The sequence below is a fragment of the Rissa tridactyla genome, chromosome 4, assembly GCF_028500815.1.
Source record: "Rissa tridactyla isolate bRisTri1 chromosome 4, bRisTri1.patW.cur.20221130, whole genome shotgun sequence".
Classification (NCBI taxonomy): domain Eukaryota; kingdom Metazoa; phylum Chordata; class Aves; order Charadriiformes; family Laridae; genus Rissa; species Rissa tridactyla.
Window position 1 is genome coordinate 42,984,611 of NC_071469.1, and position 14,990 is coordinate 42,999,600.

General features: G+C 40.2%; 1 protein-coding gene across 10 annotated transcripts in view; it reads right to left on the reverse strand.

Moving 5' to 3' along the window:
- Positions 1-14,990, reverse strand: part of DPF3 (double PHD fingers 3) — a 170,822-nt gene that overhangs the window by 59,319 nt on the left and 96,513 nt on the right. For 5 of the 10 annotated variants that reach the window (XR_008466202.1, XM_054200178.1, XM_054200182.1 and 2 more), the window contains 5 exons: positions 9,341-9,468; positions 5,333-5,428; positions 4,253-4,291; positions 555-633; positions 192-233 (listed from right to left, as the gene is read on the reverse strand). Coding sequence is in view for 7 of the 10 variants with exons in the window: in XM_054200178.1 (XP_054056153.1) it covers positions 192-233; positions 555-633; positions 4,253-4,291; positions 5,333-5,428; positions 9,341-9,468 (384 nt within the window). In the remaining 3 variants the exon portion in view is untranslated. The remainder of the gene's footprint in view (positions 1-191; positions 234-554; positions 634-4,252; positions 4,292-5,332; positions 5,429-9,340; positions 9,469-14,990) is intronic. The other 5 variants (XR_008466203.1, XM_054200183.1, XR_008466204.1 and 2 more) reach the window with 3 other exon arrangements.

Below are 14,990 nucleotides of genomic sequence, written 5' to 3' on the forward strand. Positions count from 1 at the left end.
TATGTATCAAAACAAAGCATTCCAGTTGTGTTTGTTTCCTAGGAGGGCTCAACTCCTGATAATGCCACAAGAGTACCTTCTGAGCGAGGAATGTGAATAAGACCTTCAAAATTTATCCCAGTGAAATTTTAAAAGGACTGAAGGAAAGAGATTCACCAAATATATGAAGAGATACAACAAGGGCGAAGTACCTTTGTCGGAGATTTTTGAGTTATGCTTTTGTTTGTAACTATCTGAAACAGAGAAAGAAATAGAGGGTGAAACTTACATGGGGGAAAAGAAGACAAAAGGCAGAGAAGCCAGAAAAAGAGGAGAAAGAGAAAGAAAATATAAGAGATGAATTATTATAGGGCAAAGGGAAGTGGAGTCTTGCCAAGGACTTAATTTTACTTCCTTCATGCAAAAACACCAAGAACAGCAGCAGCCGCAGGTGGCAAACATGCAAGTCAGAGAGCAGCAGAATATTTTGCTGGAAGGGAAAAGATGAAGCCCTGAGTGCATCGAGCTGGTAGGACCAGGCTGGAAGCAGAATCAGCTGTCTGAGTGCTACTTACTGTCACAAACATAGGGTTTGTCATGATCATCCTGGGAGGCAGCATCATTCCGTCTCCTGCCACCTCCAGATCCCCGAGCCTGCAAGAACAAGAGGAATGTTAACATTATTCCATCGCCCCTCAGGTTTTCTTGTACCCCTCACCCTCCTATGAAAAATGTGGCATATAAACTAAACAAACCCTCAGCTTCCATATGGGTTTGTCAAGAGTGGGCTTGACCCTTCATCTCCCAAGATATGCACTACGTTAATCGACCTTGTAATGCAGTGGAGATCCTCTCCACAGATAACCCAAACTGTTCATCCATAGCAGTACGTCACTGCCAGTGCATATTCAATTGAGTATCATCACACATTCATTTCTGAAGACGTTCAAATACCTTGCTTAACTAAATACAAATGAATGAATAGATGAACAGGTGTTAGAGGATAAATATAACCATTAAATCAGCCAGAAAACAGTCCCCAAATAAAACAGAGGTAAAGTTATTTCCTTTAATATTTTCAAATGGGGGTTGTTTGTTTTGTTTTGTTTTGTTTTCTAGCTGAAAAGCAATGTTTTGAAATGGCCTTCTGGGACAAAGATACCATGGCTAATTATAAAATGGAGCTTTGGTCAGTTAGTGGAACAGATTAGGTAACATGGCTACCTACAATAACAGAGAACGGGAATTACCCAGAAAGGTCTCTCTGCAGTTCTGTGTTCCTAAAACATACCAAGTTGGCAGCCCTAGAAACTGAAAAGCTCTGTTTCTCCACAGCGCAGACTGCTCTGTCCTGAGCTCCAGGGGCAAGAGTGGAACCCAGCATCAAAGCTACTTAGTCCTGACCCTTCTCAGCTGAGATGCCAACAAGGGGACAGTTGATATGGTGGAGGCTGTGATGTGGAACTGGGAATGGAGCCAAAGCCTTCAATTCTTTCATGTTCACTAATGTACAGTCTGTAGATGACAACAATTTTAGACCTGATCTTTATCTGAGGAAGTGATCTGCAAGTGGACTGCTTGATAGCCCTTTATTAATTCTGCCAGCTACTCTATTCCTGGGTAAAAGCAACAAAATTGTTTCTGCTGCTTCTCTTATTAAACTGTTGATGTTTCTCACCCTACATAAGGTCGCCTAACTCAAATCCTTTGAGCTTTTGCATGTGAAAATAAGAAAGGGACAGAGCTTCATCAAGTAAAGCTGGAGAAGATGTAGAAATTCTGAGAATATTAGTGCCCCAGACACAAAGGGGTCATATGAGCTCTGTCCCTCTTCTATGGATTTGGGACTGAACTAGCACTATTCGAGCTGCAGTCCATTGGTCATGTAAAGAGAAGGAACAAGGAACAGTTTTACACTGGCCTGCCACAGTCTGTGAAAACAGGGATTTATAGAAACTTCACAAATTATTTCCCTGGGATTGCTCAGGTCTAACTCTTAACACAGTCCTGAAGGAAAGACATGGATTTGCAGCTGTTTGGATGGGGTAAATACTATTAGGTATGACAAGTACAGCTCTGCCTTCTGCAAAGACCTCTGCGCAGATCAGCACACACGTGCAGAGTCAGATTTGTAAGGGTGAACTGAAAAGCAGCTTCACCCTGGAAAAGGCCCCAGCAACAATTGTTTGGTGGAAGCTACTTTACTGACCATATCACATAAAATCATCTTAACTAGTCTGCAATATTTTCTCTCTGACTGCCAGCTCTGTAAACCCCCTCTGGGCTATGAAATCAATCCCAGGCTAGTTTCTTTCTTCCCTCACCACTGCAAAATGTGCTGCAAGCTGAATTTCAGTCCATGGCAGCTCCTATACAAACCTCAGCTCATCAGAGTCTTCATAGAGACAAGCGATTGGCCCTTAATAAATGTTTCTGCTGATATCTGGATTAGGATCCTATTTCCCTATCCTACCTGCTGCATTGGCTTTTCAGGGCTGTGAAAAAGCTATAAAGTCTTATTTTTGTCACCGGTCAGTAGGTCTGACTCTGTTTACACATTGAGAACGGATCTGTTGAGTAAGAAGGTACTATTTTTACACAGGCACCTTTCAGAATAGGATGGTAATTTAAGGTCTGTTGCTCGGAGTTTCACTAGTCTTACAGCCAGCTGTTTCCCTTCAAACCGCTCTCTACAGAAACGCAAGGGTACAGCATTCATGTCATGACCGCACGTCAGATATACTTTTTCATGCACTGAACACACAGGGGGAGATTTTTCAAGTCAATGACTTTCAATGAGACTTGGGTTCCTAAATGTCTTTAGTGCCTTTGAAATTGTCCCATGGGATATTCAGCTGACAAGCAGACAATCTGTACAGGTGCAGCTGCATTCCTCTCATATCTCCCAGCAAACTGTCCTTCCCAGCTCCTACCCATTCTCCTTGTCCAGCAAAGATACTAAAAATCTCCTTCCATAAATCCATCTCTTCGGCCTTCAATGTCCTTCCTAATGCTCCCACCATTTTAGGGCTAGCCTTGAGGGGGTAGTAAACCGAGCAGCTGCCCCAGAGGCACTAAATTGAGTGCCCCATGCTTGCTGTCAGCACCCCAGTCTGTTGAATTCAGTCATCCACGACTGCCTTTGTTCTCCTGATGGGATGCAGCAAAGACTACAAGACTTGACGTGAGGCCTGGAAGCCATGGCACAGCAGCCTTGAAGCAGCCCTGAAGCAGCCAGAGAGAGTAGCCAGAGGGACAGATGGAGAGTCCAGGATTAAAAATAAAGTCATGCTGTAGGGAAAAGAAGGGGCATGGGCAATTTGGAAAGTCCAGAGCAGTAATTCTGTCACATTAATCCTGCATCAATGCTGTCAGCCCTTCTCACTCCTTCTCTGAATCCCCAAAGGCCACACTCTGCAGGATATAGTTTCCTATGCATGTCCTTTTGCCCTCTAAAAATACCCTAAGCAACTTCTTCCCAGAAACAAAATGCTGCCCAGGTTTCATGTCCTCTAATTTCAAATCCTTGGTCCCGATTCCCTACACTGGGTCAGGCTCACATTAGAAAAGGGCTGCTTGAGGAGTGGCAAAACACTCATGACCAGACGCAATTCAGGCTGCAATTCAAGCTTACCAGTTTTCAACAGCTAGGGAATCTGTCCCTAATTTTGAAATCCTAATTTATACCACATTTTGCTTTGGTTATTGATGCCATCATATAAAAACGAAAATTGCTCAAAGTACTTGGCGCTCCTTGGACTTCTCTTTTTTGCACTGAATGAAGCCAGGGCACTAGCAGAGCAGGAGTTAGTTACAAGAAAAAGGCAAGAGATCCTGCTGCTCCTGTACTTAATAGGAGGCCAGATCTAGGGCAGAAAATAAGACGTAAATTTATGCTTCAAAATGAATGGGACATCAAGTACCCTCTAACTTCTTGCCCTACAATAGCAAAAAAAAAGTAATAGAGTTATTCTGAAACAGTTTCCTGAACAGGGGAGTAAAACTTTGCATATAACATTCACTTCAGGACTTTGTTTGTGTAGGCCTGGGATATATGAATACAGCAAATTCCCTTCTCCTGAGCAGTATATTTCTTTCAGCTATTCACTCTTTCACTCACCCTAACCAGCATGCGCAATTTATATGAGAGCAACTTATTGGAAGAGTTGTTAGCCTGGAATATTAGTTGATTGCTACAGTCAAGCTTGTGTGCATGTATCAATTCTAACTCCTGGTTTTGGTTACTGGTTCATACAAATTTTCTGAAACTTACATTTTTCTGGAAAATTTTTTTCCAGGTGGGGGTCTTTGGCTAAGAAAGAAAGAAAGAAAGAAACTGGTTCAGGTGATTTTGAGAATAAGGAAGGTGAAATATATACTTATCCAATTATTAAAGTGCTTTGATCTTATATTAAAGGACTTAAGCTCCAAAATAAAGAGGAGCAGAAAACTGAAACAACACAACAACAGAAGAAACCAAAAGAGAGGGTCTGATGCATAAGTACATTGCAAGTATTCAATGTGGTTTCACGTCTCTCTCTTATTCAAAAGCTATTATATCCTGCTCCTTTGGTCTAAAATGCGGCCCTTCTTGCTTGACTCCTACAAACACATCAAAAGGTACTTCTAGAGCTCCTGTGCCCCTGCAGCATCTGCTGGAGCCAAAAGAGAGATGAAAATGCTCAAAACTTCTGAGAATTGTGTTCACAATTATTTAGATGCCTAGCTTAAGGGGCCACAGTTGAAAATGTTGATTCCAAGTTTTAAAATGTTGGCCTCTTTACTTAACTGGTGCCCTGCTAAAATTGTGAAGAGACATCTTAGATAAGAGAAGGGACGCAGACTCCCCTACGGATAAAATATTGCCCATTTTAAGCAAATGGAAGATTTGCCATGGGCTCAAGAGGGCCAGTGTCAGCCACAAAGTGCTACCTTGGAGAAAGCTGCAAAATGTATTAATGCAGTTCAAGTTACTGTTATTAATTTTTTTATTTTGCCTGTCGTGACTGAATTCGTTGCTTTTCTGTAATTAGTAAATGTTGGTTTAAAGTAAGAGCATTGTAATAGCAGGATGTCATCATAATTATTACAGTTTACATTATAATTGTAAATATAACACTACAATAAATTTACCCCAAATTTTTACTCTTAAGAGTTTGTTTTCTTGGTAATTCACAAAAACAAACTGAAAAAATATTTAAAATATTCTACCATATGACTGAAAATTACCTACAGTGTTATCACTATCATATATCCATGGACAGACAATTTGCATATACAACACATGACAAATATACACTAGAAAGCAGAGGTTTTCTTCCTTCCTTTCCACTCCATTAAAGCCTCCACCTACCCGTCCTCTAGGCCTGTTCTTTCGTTTTGGAATATCTTCTTCCAAGTCCTCTTCCTCATTCACTTCATCTGCATTTTCATCATTTTCTAAAACCCTCTGTGGTTGAACAATAAACAGGAATGGTTAGAAGAAAAGATGACAACACATACAACCAACTTCTGCTCTTTACCACAGAGACTGCAGGCTATTAAATTACAGTTGATTAATGTTATAATGCCAGATCAGATCCCAGAGCCCCTACTTCTTTCTGCTAAAGCAAAATTTGCTTTCCCTTCCACCCTCAGATCTCCAGGGAGTTCTCATTAAAAAATACCACCGATATCAGACAACTTTGAAAAAAAGGTTCCTAAGAAATAACAGTGGCATCACTGAGCACTGATATCCCACAACAACACAAGTATTACTCTGCACAAATGCAGGCCTTGTCTGGGAAATTATTTGCATGATTTTTTTATTTTGGTTTCTTGCACCTTAAATTGTTTTGTTTTCCTCTAATGTTGAGAATGTACTTTAAGATGACAGAAATCAGTGTTTTTCTCCTTGGCAGCTCAGAATTTTCTTTGTTTAGCAAAAACAGAGAAAATTCCCCTGTATATTCCAGAATGTTTAGTGGATCCAGAAAGTAACATCTTTCAGGGTTTACACCACATGTACAACCCCGTAATCTGGAAGTTGGGGTCTTGCTGCATGAGAATGCTGAGGAAGTTCAGGTCTCATTTAAGTTAATAGGAACAATAGCAATAGTTCCTTCAATTAATTATTTAATAGGGACAATAATTCATTATCTCACATAACAGTGAGATGCCAAGGCCATGGAATTTCAATCCTTTTATCTTGATCTTTTGAAACGTAACCTCTATAGAATCAAACACAGGCTGGCTGCCCTGAAAACATGCACAAGGCAGACATTGCATGGACAAAGGCAAGACAAACCATCACAACACTAATGTGGAAAGAAGTCCCTTTGAAATCTCCTCAACCCTTGGCATGTCTGCTAGAAATACAGAAATGGACACCGGCCGCTCCTGCTGTTCACTGTGTGGTGTCATTTTGTAAGGGACTAATCTGGAATCACTAACTTACCTTTGCCATGTCACCATTCATTTAAATTACAACATGCAGCCATGATGCAGATTCAAATCAGTGACTTTAAACTGATGGGGATGTTTTCCAGTCTTTTACTCTATTTGTGCCTTCCGTCTAATTTCTACTTAATGGCTATTTGAGACCCAGCAGAGGGAGAACAGGAGCAAATCACAGTTGCTCTCTTTTCTTCCTACATACCTCAAGCACTGAATTCTGAATTCAGAATTCTGCAGATTTCTGCAGAACAGAAATTTCACTTTAAAAAAATCCCATATTTGGAAAACCAACTATGCAAATTTATTCTTAACTTATCAGATGAATTTTTAAGTCTAATGTTGGACAGTGTCCCTTTTAAAAATTACAAAAAACTTTTAGAACATGGTAGAGGATCAAGTCTTCATCTGTTTTTTTTCTCCTTTTATTTTTAATTCTCAGGAGGCTATTAATGAGGCCAGACCATCATGAAATATAATTTCACATAATACCAGAGTACTAAATCCTAGAGGGTGGAAAAGTTAAGCAAGTTCCAGTTCTACATACATAAAATGTTTCTTCAAAATTCATGCAATTGCATACATTAATTGACTTCATCTTAGAAAACAGGAGCACTCAGAAAACATTGTATATGAGGAGACTAGCGCTACGTAAGAAAATATGCAGCCTTACTGATATGAGTTTATATTTTTACAGTGCTTTGTATCTTAAATTATTTCCAAAAAGAGAGAAGGCTGAAACTATACCCTTTGTGGGAGAGGAAGGAGCTAGTTTACAACAATAATGCTAAACAGAGGCAGTTAAGAGAAATAACTCAAACCACTTTCTTCATTTAAAATTGCAGTATCAATTTAAGAAAGAGATAATAAGTAATCAAATGTGAATTTGGTGACACTGCCAGGGTAATGACTTTAATTCTTGATAAAAGGGGCATAACCTTTCTGATGCATCCTCAAAAGGCTATTCTAAACCTCCTCCAGCAAACGATGGAGACACACGTTCAATACCAATTTACTGTAGGGCAAAATCCTCAACCCTGTTAAATACCAACTGTCCAGCAGGTCCCAATGACTGCATCTATTTAGTAGGGGCAATCCCTACCCTTTTTAGCAAAGTAACTTTTCCTATTCTGCCTTTCTAAAATAGTTTCACAGCCCAATATACCTCAGTGCAAAGCACCAAGTCTTCTCCTGACAGATACTGTGAGTTTGAGAGGGTGGTAAGCGGCTGGGACTGAGGTGGGAATTACAACTAAGTCTATCCCACCTGCTCAATCTCACCACCACTGAGGCTGGGCCCTTTCAAGTTACGGCACAGAAGAGCATGCAAAGGAACAAAAGAGAAATTTGCATTCTCTTGTTTGTCATATGCATAAAAGGTACTGATAATGATTTTGATCTGGTACAGTCTAGCTGCCAGGTGCCGGAGTACACACTGAAAGCTGGATACTAGTAAAGGCTTCAGTAATTGTTTTTGTATAGACTGAATCCAGATAAGCTGTGCTTCCAAGACGTGCCTTTTGCATCTCTTCTGATGAAACTTGCATCCAGATGACAGGTTAAAGCTATAGCAGTTTAGCTGAAAACATTTTGTACATTTTTGCACCCCCTCGCTGCTCTGCAATGCCCAGATTTGTGTCAGTTCCACTGTCTCCGAAGTCTCTTTCCTTGGACTGCTGCTGGGGATAACTTGGGAGCTCAGATCACACAGCAACATCCAAAGGCACTTGTTGATCTCATAAAAGATGCTGCACCATGACTTCTTGTGACCTTGGAAGCAGGCGTAAACAAAGATTTAGGGCTTTCAGCTTAATAGACTGAGATACACTACTGAAGAAGGAAATACAGAGGGGGCCTCACGTTGAGCTTTTCCCCACTCCATGAGCATGGGACGCTTTGTCTTTGATGGTGCTCCTTTACCTGTATAACTGGGAATGGGAGACCTAATTTTGCTGCCCTTACGTGTGTGAAATTTCTAGCAAATAGACAAGTATGACTGAGCTCCAAGCATATACATTTGATGCCCACACTCTTGTTTTATTTGGCATGGGGCTGCCCATTCAAATTTTTACTAATTTTTAGGTACAGATGTGATACGTTGTATCTCAGCCAAGACTACCAAGTTTCACACATCGCCAGTGGCTCTTACTAAAAATCGCCAATAGACTTGTAGCACAATGTTTTTTAGCGTAATCATAGATGTACTGCTGCTCCTCCAGGAGAGGTCTGCTTTCCTAGCAACTTAAGATGTCTTTATGAAGTTACATGCCCTTATATAAGAACCCTTTATATTGCCTGAACTCCTCCTATGACAGGCCCACAAATGCGTTTCTACTTTTAATTGTTAAAGGATGAAATGGAATCTTGACAAATAACTTTCAAACCATAATGCATGTGAAAAGGCAATATTTCTCATACCTGCATCACTAATCATAACTGAGGTAATAAACATTAGAATATTTTTATTTCTTTATTTTGCTTGTATGCTTCCTGAAGACTTCTCAGTGTAAGAAAAAACAGCCAAGGCAATGACACGTATTTGTCTACAGTCAGCAGCTGTGAATCCAACTTCAAATCCGTGTCCAAATTCCCTTTAAATATGAGTCACTAAAATTCAGTTTATGGTTGGGACCCATCTCTGCTTCTCAGTTTTATATGTAATTGTCTCATAGTGCTGCAAAACAAATTCCAACACAGGAGCTGTGCAGAACACAGCCAAACGACTGAGATTCTTGTGACAGGAGAAGTGTGCGAGATCCCAAGTTCATTTTGAGCATCGCAGTGTAGCACAATGGTTTGATAACATTTTGACAGTAGAATGACACAACTATCAACAGATGCACTGTTCTGCCATAGGACAAAATCTGCTAGGCTTAGAGACAAATTGTAAAATCCAGCCCTGCTGTCAGGGCATGGGGCTCTCCTTTACCTGGATTTCTTGTATAGTGTCTTCCTCTTTAGTGTCTGCTTTTTTCTCTATTCCTTCTCCACGCAGCAAGGCTTCCAGAGTTGTACTTTCTGATGTAAACCCATCTTTTTTCAGAGGCAGATCAACTTCTGAAAAACAAAACACACTGACTACATGTGTCTCCCCTACACAGCTAACAAGCAGAAGGACAGAGATGACAAGCAGAAGACTGATAGACTTTCAAGCTTATTTCTATCTTGAAGGAGAGTTCTTCAAGTTCTTCTTCTTAAAGCTAAGGATCCCTATATAGGATTCATTTCTATCTTACTGAAAACCTGCAATCTTTTCAATCGCTGTGTTTCCTTACAGGAAAAAATGGCTGGACATATTATCTCAGGAGGAAATAAATGGGAAAAAAAAACCTTTTCCTTTATGTAAACTTCCTATGCTTCAAAAAGAGAACAAAATCAGGGCTTTCTAAGATACTGAAATAACAAATATGAAGATCTGATCTCCTGAAGCAGCGAAGCAGTTTAATGGAATTTAGCATCTGGCACAGTTTATACAGCACAGCTTCAAGCAGCATTCTCCTACACCAGGGCATGTTTCACACATGGGGAAGTGGTAAGCTAGTGTGTGAGGCCAATGCTGAGAACCTAAACTGAAAAAACAAAGGGATGTGTCTTGAATTTTCGTTTAATATTGACTAGTTAAAATCTTCAGTTTGTTCTAAATGGGCCTACACCAATGAAGAAGCACCAGTCAGCACAGCTATGAGTGCAGAATCCAGCCCACAAAACAGGACGACCCGCAGCCACTGCTGGAAGAGCCAAAGGCTGGCCTGGGGAACAGGACTCCAAGAGACAGTGTGGGTTTATGAGAGAGCTTGATGCAACTTGCCATACAATTGAAGGAACAGAGATTTATTCCCCTTACAAATGCTGCCACTAGATTATAAGGCTGTGCAGCAGGCAGGCAAATACAGCACGTAAATTTTAGCAAGATGTTAAAATAAACCTAGGGAAGAATTCAGTTTTCCTTGTAGATCCTGGCCTTTGCCCTACTCGTGCAGGAGTTCATTCAAAGCAACCCTATGGCAGGAAGACATCCTGAACATCTCTTACCTGACGATGCCAGGTGTGTATTTCTCAAGTACTCCCCCCCTTCTAAAATTAATTCCTTCCTCTAGGCCAACAGATTTATAAAGTAATAAGGTACAGGACCAATGCTCACAAATCAGCATCTGGTGTCCTTATTTCATAGCTCTGTCCACTTCTTATCTTTTAGGACTGTGTTGTGTTCCCCAGTTTGCCTGAAGCTCCCTGCCTTTCTATCACCATGAGTTGTAAACTCTGCATGGCAGAAATTCATGTGTCTGTAAAGCCCCAAATCACTCCTGCAATCCAAATAATGAATGAACGCTTCCACCTGGGACAGTAAAGTCTAATCTGTTTCTCGGGGGCAATTGCGTCCCAGGAATATGTTTGTTCTATACATGAAAAACTCTAAGCCAGCAAATGATTCAGGGTCCCTGATCAGTGCTTCCACAACATGCTTGCTCAAGTCTTCTGAAGTGAGAGAGCGTTGCTCAGCCAATAACCACAGAAAATCCAGCAAAAATTCCAGCAAAAGCTATTCTATTCATGGAGGGAAAGGCTGAGTACAAACCATGCAGAAAACCCAAACCACTGGGATTTTCAAAGGAAACTCCCAGGACAACCCACACAATGGGATGGGGTCAACAGTGAATTGATCCCCCTTCTCATCACAAGGAGGTCTATTCAATCAGGCCTCTGTTTTCAGCATTAAGCTCTGCACACACACCCCATTATGCCACCTTCCCCATCTTCTCCCTTACTTGAGCTACAAAAAAGACAGAGAAGTCAACAGAGAATCATACAGATTGAATTTCTCTGTATGAACTCCTAGTACCTCCCTCTGGATGCTAAATCCAGACATTTCAATAGAAAGTAGGGATTTTAGACTTGTTTTATGTGCAAATCCCAACACTTGAATCTAAAGTCACTAAGGAACCTCCATAATCATCTCTGGCTGTGGGCTTGGCTTGGTTTCAAAGTCCTGTGCTTAGGTGCAAAAGGGTATTTGCTTTGTATTTAGAACCTTGTGAGACTGCAAAACCCAAGGGGTCATCATGCATTCAGCAGGAGAAGAAGCTTCAAGCAAGCTCAAGGGCATCGGAAACAAACATGTCTTCACCGTGACAAGCTATGCCTGTCTCTGGATACCGATACACTCAGAAAACGAATATATTAGGAAAAGGGAATGAGCAAGGAAGGGGTGAGGGATAAGTAAAACATATATATGAAAGTAAAACTACTTCCTGCTTGTTCCAGAGATATTGAACATTAAGTCAGAGGGAAAGGTAGGCTTTAAGGTCAGAAACCGGCAGCTGTCTTTAATAGGCATGTTTGTTTTGTGTGGTGCTGCTGCTTCCCACCCGCAACACTCCAGGAGACTTTTCAACCAAAACTCTCAGATCATATTTTAATTATTAAATTTAACATCCCACTGACAAGGCGGTGTGAGGTAATACTTTTATTCCCAGTTTACTGATGGGAAGATTGAGTCACCAAGAAGTAAACTTAGCGAGCAAGAAATCCAGCGAAAAGAAACTCAAGGCAGCTGCCTCCCATCTGCCTGCTAAGCTTACAGCTACTCAACTCCTTCATTTTCTTCTCCAGTGGTAGCTTCTAGGAGTCCATTTTCATTCCTAAGTAGCTCTAGAAAGTGGGAAATGGCAGACGCTATCTTATCTGGAATGTAAAGTTTACAGTATAAAACCTACAAAGGTCCAAAGACAACCTCTTAGTAAGGAATTCGATTTTTGTAATGAATTCAGTCCTTCCTGGCTCGCCTGTAAAGGACACAGTAATGAAGACAGGAAATTATGTTTCCATACCACTTTTCGAATCCTCAGAGAAAAATGTCTCCAAAAATCTAAACGACGGTTCAGTTAACCTAAAGAAATAGTTAAAAACTACTAGGGATCATTCAATTCATTCCACTAAATCCCTAATTTACTCTTTCCTATTTAACTCTCCAGGATTTTCCCACAAAAGCTAGAAAAGTATATTTTTCTCTTATGCCTGTAGCCTAAAGAAAACTGAGAAGCCAACTCAATGCCTGAAATGTAGTCTTCATGTGAAAGATCAAGGCTTTGCCCAGACCATGGGAACTGCTGTGTGGAAGCAAAGCGGGGTCCGTTTCACCCACTGTTGCGCTTATGAAGGCACCAGCCAACGTCAGAAGCTTCAAACAAGGCCAAAGATGGTCTTTTAGGTTTGAGAAATTAAGCTGTGACCCCAAACTAGCCTCTGCTTGCTTTGATATTTGTTGTGCTATACTATGCAGTCACAGCAGATGAGGTATGAGGTCTGTCAGGAGAGAAATGCAAGGAAAATAATCTACCCTAATACTAAATTTCATCCTGATCTCCAACAGGTCAGTCCTGAGGGATAAATGCAGTATAGCTTCCACTTATCCTAAATCTGACTCTTCTGGAAATGCACAGAATAGCCCAGCCCTTTCTGAATTTTGATACACTTTTGCCCTCGATTTTTTCCCATCTGAGCGAGTTCAACAGTTAAACTATGGTTTGAAAGAAGGAGTGGTTCACTTTATTGCTTGCCCCTTGTTCTTGCTATGAGACAGGGAAAATAGAAGTTCCTGGCCAAACCTTTTTGTCATTTCTGTTTATTCCTCTCCTTTTGAAGACAAACAGTCACAATCTTTCTTATTACTCTGCTGTGGGAAGTTTTCCATATGGCTTTGTCCTGTCAGACCTCTGAACTCCCTCTTATTCTTCAATAATCTTCCCAAGATGGACCAATACTGCACCGGATGTTTTCAGATGAAGCCACATTCCCCATTTAAACTAATGCATTACAATATTCTTTATATTACCAGTCAGGCAGCGTCCTGCAGTGTCCAAGCTGCATACTAAACAAAATTAGGGACCTTGTGACAGGAAGAAGAACTTCCCATAAGTAATTCTTTCAACACACAGGTGACAATGTCCATCCCGCTGCCCGTTCACCAAGCACATTCCAATCTACCCAAGGAGGCTCACACAGACCTCCCTGGCCATAAGGGCTCTAAATAACTTTGTACTATGTGCAAATCTTTGTAGTTTACAAAGTACTCCCTCTCTCCAGCTTGTTCATTACTATATTACACAACACTGGACCAAACAACAAACCCTGACGCACAAGCTGTTAGTCTTTTTCCATAATGAAAGTTCATTGTTTCATTTTGTTCTTTATTTCATCTTTTATTCTAAATCATTTATTTCTTGATCAAATTTATTCTTGATCAAAGACAATGCTTTGTTTCTCTTTGGAGGCCTATTACATACCAAAGCTCTTCAGAAAGTCCAAGCAAATTGTCAACACCCTTATCCATTAGTTCTTTACATGTCACGTGAAGAATTTTAAGAAAGTAGTGAGACATGCTTTTCCTTGGTAGGAAATAAAAAAGTAGTCAGTTAGAACCTCCTATATTATCATTTCCCATGTGCTTTACTGCTTATACCTAATTACCTTTTCAATCAATTTCTCAAATGTTCATGTGGAATTTATGGGTCTTTAAATCCTTGAATCACATCCAAATCCTTTTTAAATATAGGTAATAACATTTGCTACCCGCTAATTGTTCCAAATTCTTTCTATTGCAACTCCTAGTTTGTACCACAAGCTCTTCTTCAGACATTGCAATTTCAGAGAACATAATCTTTATTACAAGTAATAACTACTAGTAAAAGCACTATATCTAAAAGCTTACTCTTTTATATGAAAATTTTAAGAAGGTTTGTAGATAAATTTCCTTTTGATTAGTATTGCAACTACAATAGCACCTGGTTAGTGTAGGAGATACAGGAAATAGCCAGAACCATACAAAATGGAAGTGTCAAATCAACAAAAAACATCAATGAAAAATAAAATGTTACTTAAGAATTCTTCCTGTTTTAATAAACCACAGTATTATTGGTGTCACAGCTAAATATTGTGCATATATTCAAGTATGTGTGTGTGCATATAATTAAAATTTATGTTTCTTAACTTGGCAGAGTCCCTTTCATAGTGATTAAACTAACATGGTTATTTGGTTATTTCTGCTTACCAGCTCAGTGCAGCAACCTCTCTATTTATCAAGGTCCTTTGACCGTGGTGGTAAAATCTGAACGAGCACCCATGCCAGCATCATTCCGGTATCTGTTTTCTATTGAACTGCTGCCTCCAAAAGAAGCACGTTTTCATAAATCCTACAAAATGGTGGGCTTTTTCAAGTTTTGCGTCACCAAAATAGCTGCAAATTCCTGTCCTTAAATATGCTACATTTGGTTTAGAACGCATTGGGAGCTAAGCAACTTTTCTGTGTCTCTTTGAAACATAAATTAAAAACAACCATCCCTTTTTCTATACAGTGCAATGTATTTGTTTTACAATGGATCATTTCCATCTCCACAGTAGCAGCTGCCACCCAAGCCATCATCTCTGTGCACTCGTAAGCAGCTCCATTTCCAGTTCTAATTGGGAACAGAGATACTTATTGGGTGAGTTCCAGCATGATCTATCACGCCAGAGACAGCTACTATGCAAACCAAAGCAATCCGGCTTCCAAAAACCCTCTTAGACAAACACTGACTTTGCAC